Source organism: Acartia tonsa, chromosome 8, assembly GCF_053477335.1.
Source record: "Acartia tonsa isolate MP-2025a chromosome 8, ASM5347733v1, whole genome shotgun sequence".
NCBI lineage: Eukaryota > Metazoa > Arthropoda > Copepoda > Calanoida > Acartiidae > Acartia > Acartia tonsa.
The window spans coordinates 4,324,888-4,344,743 of record NC_137267.1 but is presented as its reverse complement, the minus strand read 5'-3'; the positions used below and the strand labels follow the sequence as shown (position 1 = coordinate 4,344,743).

Sequence of the window (19,856 nt, the reverse complement as noted above, 5' to 3'; positions counted from 1 at the left end):
TTCATTAAAATTTGTTTATTAATTGCGGTGCTAGATCGATACCTAGATTTTAAATTTTTCGTGATTTTAAAGGTTTCGTTATTTCCCTATTTTATCAAGTTTAATGTTTATTGTATGACACTGCTCTATAGTAAATTTTTTCCCTATGTCCATTCATAATTTTTGAGCTTCGCTACTTATGGATGTTGTCATCCTTGTTAAACATACTACTTATAATAAACGACAACAATGGATATACATAGAATAGAATACGTGGATATTATGACAGGGATAAAATTGTCGTCAATTTAGGCTGCTATCATGGACATCATTCATTGGTCAATTTATTTATCTAGTAGCAGTGGTTTAAAGAAGGTGGATGGGGGGATCTTTATTTTAGCCAGCCACAAGTTTCATTTAATTAGAGTACATGATAATCTGGTGTAAGATCCAAGTAATAATAGGTCTACTTTTCTCTCTCTTACTTTCTTTCACTCTATTATGATTACTAAAGATCTGTTCTATAACTTACTTTGTCCGTTTTGATCCGTAATTTTATTATGATTTGCTACTTATGGATGTTATTGTTGCCATCCTTGTTTATTATAATGCAAGCGGCTACGTTCTTAAAGCCCTCTAGGGGCACTTTTAAGAGCATTTTGTAACCTTCCTGTTTCATTAAGTAAGCTTCACACAAGCAGAAAGACTGACATCCTATCAGTTCTATATAAGGATAATCATTTTTCCAGTATGGCTTCAAAACCTTTCAATATCTGCTGGATTAGAACTGGTTCTCAGCTATACTAAAAATTATGTATAGCATCATATTACAGACTCAGGCTAACCACTATGGTTTTAATCTTAAAATATGTAATTCTAATATCCGCGGAAAGCTGTCTTTAATACAATGCGTTAAATTACTATTAAAAATCTAATTTAGCTATTTTAAATTCGTTTTTACAGCAACAAAAGACTGACCTTTCTCTCAAATATTGATCTAAATATTCAATTTTAAGAGCATTTTTAATATTAGTTATATTTATGCTTAGATACAATGTTAGTGTTTTATTTATTTATGTAGATAAAATAATTATATTTTTTAAGAATCAAAGTTACTCTTTAACTCACATTTTCTGTCAGTTACATTTTTTGTATGCTATAACTATCATATTTATCTAATTTTTGGAACAATGATTCCTAGGACAACAAGGTACAGTATTTTAAGCAAATAATCTCTATAATATGATCCTAAATATTCACATTTGCACTAATTTATTTTTAGAACTTTCCCAATATTCCTATAAAGGATGATAGAAAGCAAACCTCATAGAAGTTCTTATCTTCCTTTGCTTGTTATGTTTCTTGTTCTAATAATATCTATCTATGGGCCTCCTAATCCTAATCAAGGTATCTATCTATCCAAATATCTATTTATCTATCTATTTACCTTTGCTTGCTATGTTTCTTGTTCTAATAACATCTATCTATGGACCTCCTAATCCTAATCAAGGTATCTACCTATCTATTCATCTACATATCTATCTATCTATCTTACTTTGCTTGCTATGTTTCTTGTTCTAATAATATTTATCTATGGACCTCCTTATCCTAATCAATGTATCTATCTATCTATTCATATATCTATCTATCTATCTTCATTAACTTGTTATGTTTCATGTTCTATTAATATCTATCTATGGACATTCTAATCCTAATCAAGGTATCTATATATCCAAATATCTATCTATTTATCTATCTATCTTCCTTTGCTTGCTATGTTTCTTGTTCTAATAATATCTATCTATGGTCTTCCTAATCCTAATAAAGGTATTTATCCATCTATCTATAAACTTCCTTTGCTTGCTATGTTTCTTGTTCTATTAATATCTATCTATGGTCCTCCTAATCCTAATCAAGGTATCTGTCTATCCAAATATCTATCTATTTATCTATCTATTTTCCTTTGCTTGTTATGTTTCTTGTTCTAATAATATCTATCTATGGGCCCCCTAATCCTAATCAAGGTATTTATCTATCTTTTTATCTACATATCTATCTATTTATTTTCCTTTTCTTGCTATGTTTCTTGTTCTAATGGACCTCCTAATCCTAATCAAGGTATCTACCTATTATCCATCTATCTAACAATCTCTTTGTAATATCTATTTATATATCTATTAATGAATCTATCTATCAATGCATCTATCATAGAATTTTTACATACATTTATCTACCAATTTTATTTATTTATCCATTATTCAGATGATAGTGCATGAATAATTCTGTGTGTTATATATTTATCTCTTGGTGTACTGTTAGCACTGAAGAGATTTTTCCTATAAGATTAAATTACATGTATGTATCCATCAGTATGATTGTAACTATGTGTAATTTCATGGAATTATGAAGAACTTTTTATTCTTATTTTATTTAAATAAATCAAAAAATTTAATATTTATTGTGTTAATTTTTTATTGTTAAATGTTAGTTTAATAAAACAAAATAAGTTTAATGTAAACTTATTGTAGGAGTAGTAATTATTTAAATCAAATATCTGATACTGTTATGATAATTTTACAGGCTTTTAATATGCTTAAGTTGAACATTAAATCTTTGAACAATAAAATTATACAATTCCAAATCAATTTGTAATTCTTGTTTTAGTTTCTCTATAACTTTCTCACTCTGCTCTGGATGAGGATTCACATTTTCTCTTGAGTTATTTTCAGAATAAGCTATAGATGCTCCCTTGAAGAAACCTGGATCATATAGTAATATTAGATATAGGAAATAACAAAACCACCATAGGACCTATGTAAAGCTTTCTTAAAATGGAGAACTAAATTGGTTTAGTAGTTATCATAATATTAAAATACAGACAAAAACTTACTACTTTATATAATACTAGCAGATTCGCCCCTAGCGTCTAGGGGCTCTTTATTCAATGTGATTTGAAATAGCAGAAAAATAGCCCAAAACCTTACCCAGCTTATTCATCAAAACAAAATAGCCTAAAACCATCCTGGAACCTACAGGAAGTTCCACTGTTAAGGGGAACCATATTGGTTCAGCGGTTAGCGAGATCCTTCGCTACAGACAAAAAAGCTTACTATTTTATATAATAGGATATGTATATTCCAGTTCCTACTAGATACTAGGAACCTATTGTCATGTAATTCTTCTTCCATTTCAAGTGATCATGAAGAAAACCCAAGGCATCATCTGCTTGTAATTAGATTAGTTCTCTAATGCCTACTAAAGTTGAATAACAGACAACCAATCTATATCAACCCTAGAGTCCTAACTAGGCATGGTAATGAGTTGCACCTGTTTAAGGGCTAATGCCTCTAGTATGATGCAATGTGGTCTAGACTAGGTTATATTACTGTATTAGTTAGATCTTCTATTTTACCAATCATCTTTAAGATAGTGTGGTATATAACTTGCTTAGAACTAAATATATCTGTATTCCTGGAATGTAATGTTCAAGTAAGAGCATGGTATTGGCAAGATCTTCCACAATTCCAACCACACTGTATTCTTCTTCTATATGCTTCTTGGCCAGCTGAAGAGCATCCAGAGAATGGCTGAACAAAATAATAAACAATAGTAATTTTACTAATCTTTACCAAAGCAATTAGGGTTCTTTAAGATGCTTTGTATTGCTTAATATTATGTAACTTGCAAAACAACTTCAACAAATTCCAGATAAGGTGTTTAGCTTTTTGAAATAAAAATGTTACCTAATTTGTATAAAATTTATCCACAGATAATTTTAACAATAATGAATGTTTTTGCCTTTAAGTTTATTTTAAGTTACAACTTATCCTTTTGATTAACAATTTAAAAACATTCAACCTGTTTCCACACTCCCAAGCAGTTCCACAGAAATATGTTGTCATCAGTTCTTGATATTCTCCAAACTTATATAGTAATATTTTTTATCAGCTATTTTTCTTTTTTAATGGTATGTCCCCCATAATTAAATAGATAAGAATCTGCCTAGGACCTTTCTGAGGCATCTTGAAATAGAGAGTTCAGTAGTTAGTAAGATTTAAAGGATAGACAATACACCTTGCTACATTATATTGTTGAAAATTTTTTTAGAGACAGTTCAAGAAAAGTCTCCCTTGAATGTAGTGAAGAAAAAACATTAAAATACAAATTAAAAGCTAAAAGTAAACTAAGAGTGTAAAAAATATTATTCCTGACACTCTGGGTCATCAGAAAATAAGCACTCTTCAAGAGTTTTATTGAACCAAGCTTGTGCTGGTCTCTCCAGGGCATAGCTCCATCTCCACTCTGATCTCATGTAGTAAAACTGTAACATTACCAATAAAAAACACTAGCTAGTGAAGCCTCCTAACTTGATAATCACTGAGGCTAACTTTTCACTTGCTGTATTTGAAACTACCCAAACTAAAGTATTATTGGCATTTCCTTTGAAATCATTCTCTGTACTGGATCTCTCACAACATTCATCAATATTGGGTTAAAATTAAACTTTTTAAAGTCTACATAATAAATATGACTGCTCCAAACTAATTTATATTGTTGTGTTTTCAAAGATTGCATTTTTCTTATTAGATCTTGAATCTCTTTATCATCCAGAGCATGGTTGTCATTAATGCCATGCATATCAAAATCATTTTCCTCTGTTAGATCAATTATGACTTTATTAACAGAAGATGATCCACATTTTGGCACTCAGTTGTAGACTAAATATGATGGATCTTTTGACTTTGTTACATTATGACTAGTTGGTATAATTGGTACTTCTGGTAAAGTAGGAAGTGGTATGTTTAGCAGGGGCTGATAGCTATTATTCTTCCTTAATGATATAATGGTAGCAGCTTAAATTGTAATGAATGGATTTGATATAAAAAAAATTTTGTCAGTATGTCCTTCTGTCTATCAATCATTCTTTTTAATTTTTAAGGTTTTATGATTTTCATTGATATTTTTATATTCTCTCTATTTCTTGACAGCTGAACATGTCAACTACATAACTTACATTGTCCTTTTCCTTTTAGGATTTTTGCCCTTCACTACTTATGAATGTTATCATCCTTGTTGAATTAAACAGACATTTTTGAAAATTAAAGTAAATAACCACCATTGTCCAGACCTTGCTAGTTTAAAAATATCAACTTCATTCCATCCACCACTTAGATAATTAGCAGGCAGGGTTTTGTTGTAAGGCTTCTTTGCCTAGGATATAATAACTAGGATATTTGAGTTATATGGACAAAAGAATTAATTCAAAAAAACCTTATCTCTATCTTACATAGCACCCAAGGAATCATGTTTTAACAAAAAGTCTTTCTGGACATTTAAAAAATATTTGTAAAACATAAAAGCTGTTTTTTACCTGTTTACTGAGCTGTTTTTCCCCATCTTTAATATTGATATTTTCTCTTAGTGTGTTCAGTCTGAAACTAATTTTAAAATTGAACTGCCAAGTCAAAAATTTTTAGTAGCGGAGCTACTCTTTAATTCACTTTGTCCGCCAGTCAGTCCATAACTCTATGTTGGAAACGTGATTTTCTCGGCTCCTATTTAAGATAGACAGCTGAAATTTTTTGTGAATATTCTTATGACATATTCCCATCTAATCTATACATTGTTTTGTCCATCTGTCTGTTACTTGGGGTGCAAATCCAGCATTCTTAGAGACAACTTAAGATTTCCAGAAAAAGTCCTGCTGCGCAATTGCATAGTTGATTGTCTGTTAAGGTATACTTTTGAAATTTCCCAGCCAGAGTGTAAAGAAAGAAAAGGAAGATTTGGTTCCCTTTTGGTCTTATGACTAATGGGCCCCTGACATTACAATGAACAGCAGGTTTGTTATTTAAAAGCTTCTCCTCTTCAACAACTAGCTCACAATTAATACTCATTATACCTGTAGTTTGAAGTATAAAACGCCAGAATTTGAAGTATTGCTGTTAGAAAAACCAGTGTTTTCTTTTTGGTCAAATTCACATTCATTATCTTTCACTATCATTCTGAAATTTGATAAATGGCCCTTAGGACAGACACGGAATTTTCTAGTTTGTTTATAGATTGATATCTAGATTGAATACTAAAAATAAGGTTAAAATGATGGTCAAATCTACTAAGAAGAAAAACAAGGATGACAACATTCATTTGTATCAATGCACAAATTTATGAAACCAAGTAAAGTAAACAAACTAACAAAGATATAGGGTGTGCAAAAAGGCATTCAAATCAGCTTATACCAACAATGAAATTAATTCAGGAAAAAATCACGAAACCTGTACGTGTTTTTCAGCTGTCGTTGGGGGGTAACACATCATAAAATTGACGACCTCTCCATTGGCCCCCCAAATATTCTTTTATATTTATTTCGCTTGTTGGTTATACCTTATACCTGCATTCAAATGGACAGACACAAACATACAGACAAACAAACAGAAAACAAACATACAGACAAACAAACAGAAAACAAACATACAGACAAACAGTAGAAAAATAGACTGACTAGACAGACAAATAAATACACAGACAGACAAATAAATACACAGACAGACAAATACACATTAGTCAGACAAAAAGGAACATACAAACTTCAATCAGACAGACAAATAGATAGACAAACAGACAAGCAAACATACGGACAAATAGATAGACAAACAGACAAGCAAACATACGGACAAAAAGATAAACAGACACCTAAGACAGACAGACTAAAATATATGCAAACACCCTAATACTATCATTGGGTATAGTCCCTTTCGTGGCAACGCCTCTTTAGGGTCGTTTCGTCTTATTTTTCAAAGTAGATTTTCTCCTGCTGCTAGCCCCTGCGGTTGGCTCTAGCCTTGCGGGGCAATCCCTTAACCTAACCTAAAAATAGCTTTTCTAAAGCTAATATAAAAAAACGACGAAACGCCTCTTAGGAGGCATTGCCATGAAAGGGACTATAACCCCATCATTTTAATTTATATATTCTTTATTACTTTAAAGGTTACTTCGGTTCGCCTCTAGCCTCTAGGGGCTTTGCCCCAAGAGATGATAAAAAAAATTAAAGGATATCTCCTACAAAAAGAAAAAATGGGGGGGGATTTTTTTGTTTTTTGGGGGGTTGGGGGTGTCCCACCCCCCAAGAAAATAGCCTAAAACCACCACAGGACCAGTAGGTATATTCCCTATACGGCCCAGCGGTTACCAAGATCTTAAGCTTCAGACGGACAGACAGACATCGTTCTACTTTGTATTATAGATTATTATGTTTATCCTATTCTTGGGAAGACCAAGTTTAAACTGTGTTCAAAAATGACTAATCATGTTACTTTCATACATGTACTATGACTAGCAAATTTTGCAAATTTTTAGCAAATCTATCTATCTGCTGGAAGATAGCTAGGTGGATATCTAGCTAGCAGCTAGTCAAAAGAATGATTAATGGGGTGGGATTGAGGAGAACCATACCAGTTCAGCAGTTAGTGAGATCTCAAGAAACTGACAGACAGACAGACTCACAGATGCCGTGTTACTGTAGTTGGGGGTGTAGATGAATCTATCTACCTATCTTTCTTTTCGCAAAAATGCTGACTTATATGAATTATGACATATTGTTTATTACTAAAAGTTAAAACAATGGTAATAATTTATGAGGGAGTAATTTAATTTGTTGAAAAACTGAGGTTTCCCTAAAAGTTTTTAGTCGAGCACTAATACTCTTAAACTAAATTGAAATTTTCTTCTAGTGTTAGGATAGGTTTTGTTAGAAACCCCCTCCCTTTATCTATAATGATAGATGTCTGTCTGTCCGTCCGTCTAAAGCTTAAGATCTCAGTATCCGCTAAACCGATTGTTTATATATTAAGAGATATAAGTTTTCCGGAATTTTAATGTAGGGAGGAGATTTAAAATCTGCATCAAATTTTAAGGATTTTTTATGAAATTCGTTTTTTGTATAATTCTTTATCTAAAAGCGGAAATATATTTTAAGTTAATTAATTTTGACCAATAGGATAGGTGGATTTAAAACTACCTGCGCTCTAATTGGTTGAATGATGTACGACATCCAATCAGAGCGCAGATTTTTTAAATCCACCAATCACGGATGCCAAAATTAATTAACTTAATTTGTATTTCCGCTTTTAGATAAAGAATTATACAAAAAACGAATTTTATAAAAAATCCTTAAAATTTGATGCAGATTTCAAATCTCCTCCCTACATTAAAATTCCGGAAAACTTATATCTCTTATGTATATGGCTCTCCAAAGCATAAAGTATATTTGGTATGACAAGATTTTTATATCTATATTGCTATCCGAAATTCTTTAAATAATGTGTTGATCGCCAGGAATATAGGGAACATTTTGCTATGAATTCCACTACTCCACAAAGCTCTATAATAACGTTTTCTTTTTCATTAGCTCAACATTATTGAATTTTGATTGGTTGGATCATTAAGTTCAGTGTCTAAACATTTCCACCACTTATCATAAGCTTCAAAATGGGCAATTTATGTTACATCATTGGGGTTTTACAACAAATTATCGGCCATTGCCTTATCCCTGGTTGATCACGCTATATGAAATTACGTTTTATTTAACCCTTACAGATCGGGCCCCTATTCCCACCTTAATAGATCGGGGGGGGGGTCATATTGACCCCCCCCTCTATCTTGGCTTCTGTTACAGATAAAGACGTAAAATTTTTTTCTGGTGGTTCATTTTTTAGAGAAAATTACTTTTTCTAGTCATAGCAGTCAGGCCGCTCCTTAGCCGCTTTTTAGCGGCCAGCCGCTAAATTTAAAACAGCTGTAGAGCGGCCAATTTTGCAGCTAGGATGATCAAATTTTAGGACGAACTTTTATTTTTCATAACAAAAAAATTACTTTTTCTGATCATCGCCGAAAAACGGCAAATAACGGAAACCACCATTTTCGGCGGTTACGGCTGTAAAACGGCGGTTGGCGGCGCCAATTAATATTTCTATCTGTTTATTGTTGCTCAAGAATTCATCAAAAAAATTTATAGGTCTCTAGCTGTAATAGAAGCCACGATATTCATGATATATGTCTGTAGTAAAAGCCGGACAAAAATCGGTCATAAAGTCGGTCAGGGTGTGGTCAAACGGTCATAACACCACTTTTCTCATAAGGTCATTGATACTCAGTATTCACCAAAAAAATTTTAGGTTTCTACCTTATACACAAAAGTCATAATGTAGAAATTAAGATTTATTTAGAATTTTTTTTAAATTTTGGTGCTACCCAACCGACTTTGACCGGACACCACGACCGACACAGACCAGATATCCTAATAAAATCAACTCCTGCCGACGCATAATTACTAAACTTAAAAAGTCATGAAGTCACAGCTCTCCATCTTACCTACAAAAAAAATGACATTAAAAAAACTAGAGGGGGGGGTCAATATGACCCCCCCCCCCCGATCTGTAAGGGTTAACTCTGTAATTTATCTATCCATCTTTCCTCTATCCATTTATCCATCTATCCATCTATCTATCTATATATATATATATATCTATCCATCTATCTATCCACGGTATAAAATACATTGACCATGACTCAGCAATTTTGTTATAAGATGTTTTTACGAACAATGGATAATTACCATTGATATTATAATAACAAAAGGGGATATGATTTAATAGGGTTTCCCAGGCCATACTCGTTTAATAGACTTCTAGGGGTCTCTAGGGCTACTTAACCCTTTACAGTCGGGCCCCTTTCCGTACCTTAATCGTTCGGGGGGGGGGGTTCAACGCCCCCCCCCCCTTATTATCTTAGTTCCTATTAGAGCTAGAGGGCTAAATTTTTTTGTGCAAGTCCCCTGTTTGATAATGAATTTCCGACCTTTTATAAGTTTAAGTCAATTTTCGCTTCCTTCTCCCTTTTATTTAACAACCATTGTTTTTAGGTCTTTTTTTACTTAATATTTCAAACGGCTGTAATTTTCTTATTTTTGAAGCTAGAAGAAAAATTTTTTTCCAGAAAATGTTTATCTTTATGTAAATTTTACATTAGAAATATCAAAATATAAATTTCAGCGGCCGCAGCTATACTTGGCAGCTGCCAGCCGCCGCAGTCAGCGGTCGGCGGGAAAACGGCGGCGGATCTTCATGAAATTTTAATACATTATGTGACATGTAAGAAAAGCTTAAGTTTAAAATTTGAAGTCTCTAAGTCAAAAATTGCGGCCACAGGAGTCTTTTAAAGATTTCTGGAGACCTGGAGGATCAGGACCTGCAGGATCATACCTGGAACCTGAAAGTGACTTGAACACCTGTATTTTATATAAGGATGTACTACTAGAGGATTTTTTAGTATTTTGGTATGATAAAATGCTTTGTTTTAGTCGAAAAAATATTTTTGCTCTTTACCTGGATGACCCTGCCAGGTTTGCTGGCATCCTGTGCCCACCAGGATGTAGATATTCAAAAAATTCCAACTCTCAGTTATGTGTCATACCCACACTTAAAAAGTCAAGCAGTTTGGGCTCTTTATCTTTCACACACAGAAAATGAGATAGAAAAAACCGGATGAGGGGGCGTTTAACGCCCCCCCCCCTGACCGTTAAGGGTTAAGAAAAAAAGAGTGGGGGGGGTACTAGTTTTACTATTACTGTAGTCTCCAAAGTTGTATAAAAGGTTTTCTTATTTGTTTCTTTGACAACTTTGGGGACTTTTATTGAGTTCTGATTGTTTGGTTCATTAAGTTGAATGTCCAAACTTTTAAAAACATTTAAAATCTAAACATGGGGGTGATTTGTGTATCACTATTGGGGATATGCGTACATCAATTTATCGGTTATTGTCTTTTCCCTTTAGATCCCTAAATATACACACATATACATCAGTGAAGCTTATCTATAACTATCGTCGGTCCGTACCTCTTATAGCTAATTTGTATGTTAGTATTGTCCTATCAAATTTCAACTTGAATATAATGATTCCTGTAACAATTGGGCATAATTTTGAAAGTGTAGTAACTCTAAAACCATTACTAGAACGTCCAAATGTCAATTTAAAACTAGTATATTTTTGAAAAAACCGTTTTTAATCTGAATTTTGGAATAAAATGATGATATCTACAATAGATATAGGATAATAATCCAGTAAGATGGAAGGGAATGAGGTTATGGTGGTCTGGGGGGGGGGGGGGTATCGTTATTCTATTACTTTAGCAAAGTACATTAAATTATGATGCAACATCCAAGTAGTAATATATAGATTTGAAAGTCTCAAAATGTAAATTCTGTTTATTAATTTCTGACACTCTGTTACTGTTAATTTACCCTTTCTTCTGGTTACAGAGCTTTGCATTTATGCATGTTGTCATCCTTGTTTATAAAGAAATCCCCCATGCGCTAATCATGAACATGATTAGCAAGTTTTCGTATGTTGGTTACGGCTAATTCATAATTCCCTCTAGCTTGAAAAATATTTTCGCGCATGATATGCTACTTTTCTGTGAAAGTTGAGTATCTTAATAGTTATTTCTCGTATCGTATTATAAACGGCTTTCCGCAGATATAGAATGTACAATTATAAGATTAAAACTAGTTTTTTTAGCCGGTGCCTTCGCCTAGTTTTAATCTTATGATTGTACATTTCTATATTCGTAGAAAACTGGATATAATACGATGCTAGACATAGTTTTTTCGTATTCATGAGAACCGGTTCCTATCCACCGGATTCGAATGAATACGAGAAAATTAATTACAACACAGCTTCCCTATAACTAGGATAGGGTTGTTAATGTCAGGGATGTAAAGGGATTAGACAATGGCCGATAAATTGATGTACATTTCAAATGATGATACACAAAATTACCACTTTTGTAGATTACACTTAGTGGTTGGAGCTTTTGGACACTCAACTTAATGAACCAACTAATTGAAATTCATAAAAGTCCCCAAATTTGTTAGGCCAACAAATAAGAAGGGACTAGTATAGTAAACAGCCCAATTTCCCTTATATTGAATATCATTCAATTTTTAAAACTGCTTTAATGTAAGAGTTTTTTTTAATATTTATTAATTTTTTGATACAATATTTTGATGAGTTTTATAGGTTAACACCCCCAATCATTTGACACCTCCTACTTGAGGGTAATTTTTTTATGGAGGAGTGGGGGAGAGAGGGGTAAATTCATCCAACGTCCCTGCGCAGGGCTTAGAAATAAGATATAGTTCCACCAACATACTTACCTTTGCAATACACGTAGGTTTAGAGTTGTTACGCTTTCTTAATAAATCAAGAGGATGCTTAAGTCCAATATACTAATACTAGCGGCTTCGCTGAAGAGTAGAATCCGATCGGTTAAGTGGTTACCGAGACCTTAAAGGACGGACGGACAGACAGACGGACGGACGGACAGACAGACGGACGGACGGACGGACAGACAGACAATGGACAGACATCGTACTACTTTGTATTATAGATAATATAAAACTATCCATTTCATACGGACAGGTCCAAATTCAGAATAGCATTTCTATTAATAATTTTAACTTTTTGCTACATAAATCACTTTTTATTAAAGGAAGCCTGCAAGAAATATACCGCTTTAAATACTGAAAGACTGTCACGAGTAGACCCGATACCAAAAATTTGAAGCCTTCAGCTTCAATAACAAAAAAGTTATAGACATTTCTATAGTACAATGAAAATTTTGAAAGTTTTTTATTGCTAATAATAGAATTTTCATTATTAAAATACGTCGCCTAGAAATAAAATTTTAAGCTTAATTTTGGCAGAAACTTAGGATGCCAGTAACTGATAACATTTTTACAATAAAAACACCCTCCTTATAGACAAAATCATTCAACAATATTTAGTTTCAGGGGGATTGGAGAGGGGTTATATTCTCCCCAATTGCACTAAAATTGCACTCTTCTTGTCTATAATCCCCCCCCCCCCTGGATCGCATATCCCCACACCCCCATCGATTTTGAAAAAAGAAGAGGGCTGTCAAATATAGTAAGGAGAATATCAAAATTTTCAGTTGCAATTCGCGTACCCACCTAAATAACAATATGCACGCCACTGATCTTCACACCCTACCAGATAATTTGAAAACAGGTTTATTAAGGGATAGGAAAATGGCTGAGCAATTCATATACATCCCCAATGCGTCCATCTTTAGATTACAATTAGTGGTTGAAACGTTTGGACACTCATATAAATGAATTAACCAATTCAAATGCATTATAAGCCCCCAAAGTTATTAAGCCAATGGTATCAAAAAACGTCAGGGACTAGTGAAATAAACATACTAATTTCCCCTCCCTCCCTGATTTAAAATAGTTTTAGTTTAAAGTTCTATCTTAAAAAGTTGCTTAAATTAGTTAAGGTTCCATTCAACAGCTTTTTTGATTAAAATGTTATGCTACAAAATTATATTTTCATAAAAGTAATGTTTTTCCAACATACTCAGAAAATTCCAATATTTACAACAAGAGCGTTTAATAATGATCAAACCTTGATTAAACAGCTATTGTTAAAAAATCAATATTATGTTACAAAATTAGAATTTTACACAAGCAATGTTATTTAAGTTGTTTAATATGTAATTTATGGAAATTATTATAAAACTAATAACATATGAAACACTGATAAGATAAAGCAAACAAAACAAACTTTTGAGATTGATAAATTTATATATAGAAAATTGTGACAAAAAAAGTTAAAATAGTTAGATTACATGATAGTCTACCTGCTTGCTATAGCTTGCACACTAAGATATATATAAGTTGGAAAGAATTTTAATGTTAGAGGGAGATTTGAAATCTGCACCAAATTTTAAGGATTTATAAAATTCGTTTTTTGTATATATCTTCATCTGAAAGCTGTGCTCTGATTGGAGAAGATTAAGTGTCGTACATCATTCAACCAATTAGAGCGAAGGTAGTTTTCAATCCACCTATCACAGATTTCAAAATTAATTAACTTAAATTGTATTTTTGCTTTTAGATAAAGAATTATACAAAAAACGAATTTTATAAAAAAAATCCTTAAAATTTGATGCAGATTTTAAAACTCCCTCTAACATTAAAATTCTTTCCAACTTATATATTCTATTGAACACGCAATATCATAACAGTGATCTACTGCTGCTGTATGTAATTTGTGAAACTAATAGTATTGGTAGGTTAAGTGCCTTGGTCTGTAAATAGGGACAATTCATTATTATAAGTTGGGACAAGACAAATGTTTGGTTGTCTGATGGAAGTTACTTTACCTAATATCCCCTAGTAGGCATTGAAGTATTCAAACCCATTACAAGTGGTTGGTGACTTCTTGAGTTATCTTCATGATGTCCTAAAATCAAAAAAATTCAAAAATCAAAAAGGTGGTAAGCTATTCATCATTTTGTTTTAAAAGGGTTAAAATAGATATTTTTTATGGTAATGAGTATCATATTCTTTTAAAATGATAATTGTTTACTATAATCATTATGCTCATGCTGGTCTCGTTCATTGAAAATTGCTTACACTTACTATTTATTGAAGGTCATTACATTTGAATTCTATCCTATATTACAACATTATAGTACATAAATTTCTTGAAAAAAAAAAACAGTTTATAAGTAGAATACTGTCTTAGGACATACTTTTTAGAGATGCTTGCTTATAACATTGCACTTTGTTGTAATATGAATCAGTATTCCAAAAATCCAATGAATAGGATAATCATATCATTAAAAAAAATTTAATTAAAATCAACAAATGGACTTTATGGTAATTATTAGAGAGTTACTACACTTTCAAAGACGTGCATACCTGTCATAGGAACTATCATGCAAAGTTTGAAATTAATAGGTCCATTCTTACATGTTTTAATTATTTAAAAGAGCTGTTACGGACTGAACAACTCTGATTATAGAAAGGCTTTGCTTTTAAAAAATAACATGATTTAGATATGTAAAATGTGGTGTGTACCTTATAAAAGAGATTCTGCTTTGAAAGGAAAGCTTTATAATCTATTACTTCACTAGTAATCCAACCTACATCAATTTACCATTATTGGAAATTGATATAAAGTTTAATTACATTAAAGTTGTTGGAAGTACCACTTTTAATTTTTCAACCAAATGTTTCTCACCAATGACAATAAGTTGCTTATGTTTGAAGAAATGGGGAAAGTCTAGAGTATATATTTAGTTAACAACATTGTATAAGAGTTTTCTTTATGAATGTCTAATCCCTGCTTTCAATTTTGATGAAATAAACAGCCTAATCTTATTTTTTTCTTTGTCTAGCCAATGATTTAGGGTTTTCAAAGGGCTCCAAAGAATACAGGAATATGTAAGACTTAAGGAAACTTATTGGGCTTGTGTTCAAGATGTTTTGAAGGGCTTTGCTTACAGTGTTATCAATATATATATTTTAATTCAGAAAAAGAAATAATAAATTCAAATAATTGTGATAACTAGATGTTTAATGGATAAAAAATCCATATTCATACAAGTTACATAAAGATATCATGGTCATTTATGTTTATTTAAAGTATCATTCACCTGTGTATTGGGAATGTACATCCATATGCTAAATTGTAAAGCTTTATGATTTACATAATCGATTCAATTTAATAGATTTTTAAAAGTATAAATAGTGTTTTATTGGGCAATGTTTATTTTGGTTACACCTTAGACTTTCTCACAAAATTTAAACTTTTAATTCTTTTCATAGTTGCTACCATTCTCAGAAATTGATGAAATAACTTTTGCATATCAGAAAAATAACAAAAATACATTATTGATTTGATAATACACCAAGCAAAAAAACTTACAAAGCACTTAGTGACACACCCCACTTATTATAATAAATTAAATTTAAAAGGTTAGGTGACCTGTATTTGACTCCTTGTTTCTTGTCCTTGCCATATGTTGTAGTGATCTATTAAATAGACTTCTCTCTAAATCAGAAATTATTTTAATAACTTACATTTCTGTTAATATCTCAAAATATCAGTAATGGCTTATATGTAGCTGTGGCTTAAAAGGGCACATTTTCCTTAAAAATGGGACTTTAGGTTTGATATTCAGATTTTATAAATAAATAACACTTTACACAATGAAAAACATTTATAAAATTTATATTTATTTTCAAACTCACAAGGTTTAAATATATAGTTTGTTTTGTATAAAATATATAAAAATGTATAATAATCTACAATTTTAACTTGATCAGTTTCTGATATGAGTTTGAATTTATGTCACATCACATTTTTTAAAAGTAAAAATACCAATATTGAAATATAATCAACGATTACTTCAAACCATCTATATAATTTATAATTTAAGCAGTTTAAGACTGTATTTACGTCAATTTATATTTTATAAATAGAAATACCAATATTGAAAATATAATCAGCTTTTTCATAAAATTGGAACTTTCTTAATAAGAAATTAACAAACCAAAAATTTTCCACTCACATGTTCAATAAATTCAATATTTCTATATACATAAATCTATATTTAATAATTTGAAGGCCCTAAAATTTACCAAACACTTGATTGTCGGCTTTCAAAGGAAGCAGACATGGGTGATCCAGGTGATAAAGATGCCAAGTCTTTTGACTTCTGGAGAAAAGTCTTAAGGTAAATAGAATGATATTTCATTACATAGGGTTGTTTGATTGGTCACTACCAACAACTCCTTTAAAAGTTTTTTTTTTGTAGTAAAATGCATAACAGGGCCTTTTTTGACGGCTAGTTAAGATAAATGTTTATTTTTTTTATTTTTGTGTGAATATTTCCTTGACTAAAGTGCATTTATTATATTTTGTTGATTTCTGTTAGTCTACAATGTGTTTCAGAAAAAAACTGTGTTTTCCAGTTTTGGGAATCAACCTGAAGGAGCGTGAAAAAAATAATTAAAGGTCCATATTCTCTGTAAAAATGCACATAACATTTACTTAAGGTGGTTTTTGATATCTCTAAAAATGTGGCTGTACTGATAGGTACATGTAGGTTAAAAATGCCTGATCCTAAATCTGTGACAACAATGAGATTCAATTAACTTATTTTTTTTTTCAACATATAGGCTGAAAAGTTCAATATTAAAGTAATTAAAGGGTAAATTAATGTCTGCATTTGAGATTTTTTACATATTTTCTTTTTTTGGCTACATGCACAGAGCTTTTTGGGTTCCTCGGAATTTAATTTTTCTATTTCTCTATTGCAAAGGCATTTTTCATAAAAAAAACTCTTTTAATTCCATGTGCATTGATAAAAAAAAACAAGTCACTTTTTAGTTTATTTCAATATCTTAAAAAATAAACAAGCTATCTTAGTTTGAAAATGTCGTTAAAAGTGCTACTATTTATATCATATTAGCTTAATATGTCACTACTGTCAAATCAAAAGAGATTAAGAGATTAAAAGGGGAGGGGTAGGAGGAATAGTTATGAGAGCATAATTATATGATCATGATTGAATCGTAATTAAAGCAAAAATACAGTGTGTTTTTTTTATGAGAACTTTTTTGAAAGCAATTTTACCCCACTTATAGTTATCAGAATTTAATGATTAATGGCTTATTTTCTTCGTTTTTTAAGGGAAATTATGAAACAACAAAAAAAATTACAATTTTTGTTGAAAAAGTACAGTAAAGTTGAAAATTAAAAACTTAGGTGTCAACATATAAAAATGGTTTTAGCGCATTTTTCTTTAAAAAATAGATTTTCTGTAGTCGACTTTGGGGGGCCAGTACTCACTCCCTGGTTGAGATATGACCTTTAAACTTTGATATGTTCTAGTACATGTCCCTAATAGTATCTGTATACATTTTTAGCTCTATATCTCAACTTTGAAGTGTTTAGCAGCCATTCTTGCAAAAGGTTGATTATTTGAGCATAAGAAAAATGCGCTAAAACCATTTTTAGATGTTGGGATAATGGCCTAAAACTTTACTAGAATCTAATTAAAGCTTCATTTGAAAGAATAACTCAATTGATTTAGTAGTTAAAATATTAAGTTTAAGACTTTCTTACATTTTTAAAAGCGAAGCTTTTCTATAATTAGGGTTGGTCCGTCCGTCCGTACGTCCGTCCGTCCGTAACGGATAGCTTTTTTCGTTAATTTAGGCATGTTAGAATTGTCCTATCGATTTCAAATTTTGCATGGTGATTCCTTTAGTAGTTAGGTACGATTTAGAAAGCATAGCAACTCTATAATCATTATCAAAATGTCCGTACGTCCATTTTAAACATAAAGATTTTTTTACTTTTTTAACAACAAATTTTTATGTGATCTAATCATCCGATTGATCTGATTTTTGGTATATTGATTCCTGGGACAACAAAGTATGATGTTATAAGCGAAGCAACTCTATAATCAAGTCCTAAAAATGTAAGTATGTCCTTAAACATTATCCTGTATAAAGCAGTTTTTCTACAAATTACTTAAGATTTTGCTTCAACTCTTATACATTTATATTCTGATTATTCAGTTCTGACACTATATAAGAGTTAATGTCCATTTGTCCTACCGTTTCAGTGCTTCGCTTTTATGGATGTTGTCATCCTTGTTTACTTATTAATTATAAGGCTATTTCTCTTATAATTGTTTTTGGTGTTTCTAGGAATCTATATTACCATAACAGATTAATAATTTCGCAGAGGACAACAAGGGTCGGAACTAACATTTTATGTAATGCAGAAAACTAACACTTTGTCTGGTTGTCCTTACTGTGTTGATAATTTTCTGCACTAGTATTGGGTCTAGGCATTTTTTTACTCTCAATATCAATATAGAGTTTCTCACATTGCAGCTTTATGTATGACTGATAACTTTCATAACATGAATACAAAATTTTAATTGAACCAATGGAAATTCTGGTTATGATTGTAGATTTTCTTTTTAAATTGTACCTTAAAGTTACAGGAATTGAAGTGCAATGTTAATGCAAAATTAAAAGGTCAATTCTAACATGCCTTAAACATGTTTTTAAAGGAGTATTAAATAGTGAAGTATCTCTCATCAATTTATTAATTTATTAATCAAAAATAACAATTTATAGACAAAAATATTCATTTTGTAGAATAGTATACACACAATTTTTCTTTTTGGTAAAATTTATGTATACAGAGCATTTTTTTCATTAATGATTATAACATTACAATTAAAGGAAATAAAGGAATAAATTTGTGCTAAAAAATTCAACTTTAAATCCTTTAAAAAATCATGTGGTTTACTATTTTCATTTTTAACTCTGAAATATGATTGTCTAAAAAATACCCTTTCAAAAATATATACAAGCTTTAATTTTAACAGTATTAATTAACAGGATAAATTCTTTTAAGATTAGAAAATATGGGTATAGTCCCTTTCGTGACAACACCATTTAAGGGGCGTTTCATTGTATTTTCACTGTTTCTTTTAATAGGTTATTTTAGGTTAGGTTATGTGATTGCCCCACAGGGTTAGGTAATTAGTCCTGCATGGTTTGAGCCCCCTTAGGGACTAGAAATAGAAAAATAAATACTGGGAAAATACAACAAAACGCCTATAAAGAAGTTTTGTCATGAAAGGGACTTTACCCAAAAACTTTGTTGCATATTATCATAGACAAGTTTTTGTTAATAGTCAGATATAAAGATAGGAAATTATTTGACCCTGAGTTCTTGGCCAACTGGTTGGGACTTTTGACTTATTTTATTATTTGTAGAAAATTGACTGTAATAAAATACAATACATGATTTGCTCAGAACTGATTTTAATCCAGCAGTTAAAAATATATTTAAAAGCCATACTAGAATAGCACACATCAATTACATACATTTATTTTGCAGGATTGGTGTTGTAGTGTGCTCAATTTCTGCAACAGTGTACTATGGAGGATTATGTACTGAAAAGTACATCTCTAATCC

General features: G+C 31.3%; 3 protein-coding genes across 5 annotated transcripts in view; 1 reads left to right on the top strand and 2 right to left on the bottom strand.

Annotated features, from left to right (window-relative positions):
• The window catches only part of LOC145325837 (pre-rRNA 2'-O-ribose RNA methyltransferase FTSJ3), a 197,915-nt gene that overhangs the window by 82,334 nt on the left and 95,725 nt on the right, over positions 1-19,856 (top strand). The gene's annotated exons all lie outside the window — the stretch shown is intronic.
• Positions 1-19,856, bottom strand: part of LOC145325836 (uncharacterized) — a 238,290-nt gene that overhangs the window by 141,018 nt on the left and 77,416 nt on the right. The window lies entirely within an intron of this gene.
• On the bottom strand, positions 4,426-5,986 carry LOC145325362 (uncharacterized). The gene is made up of 4 exons (XM_080168363.1): positions 5,882-5,986; positions 5,351-5,411; positions 5,108-5,190; positions 4,426-4,810 (listed from the first exon to the last, which is right to left on the bottom strand). The coding sequence occupies exons 1-4, from the start codon at positions 5,965-5,967 to the stop codon at positions 4,687-4,689; spliced, it is 354 nt and encodes a 117-aa protein (XP_080024489.1). The 5' UTR covers positions 5,968-5,986; the 3' UTR covers positions 4,426-4,686.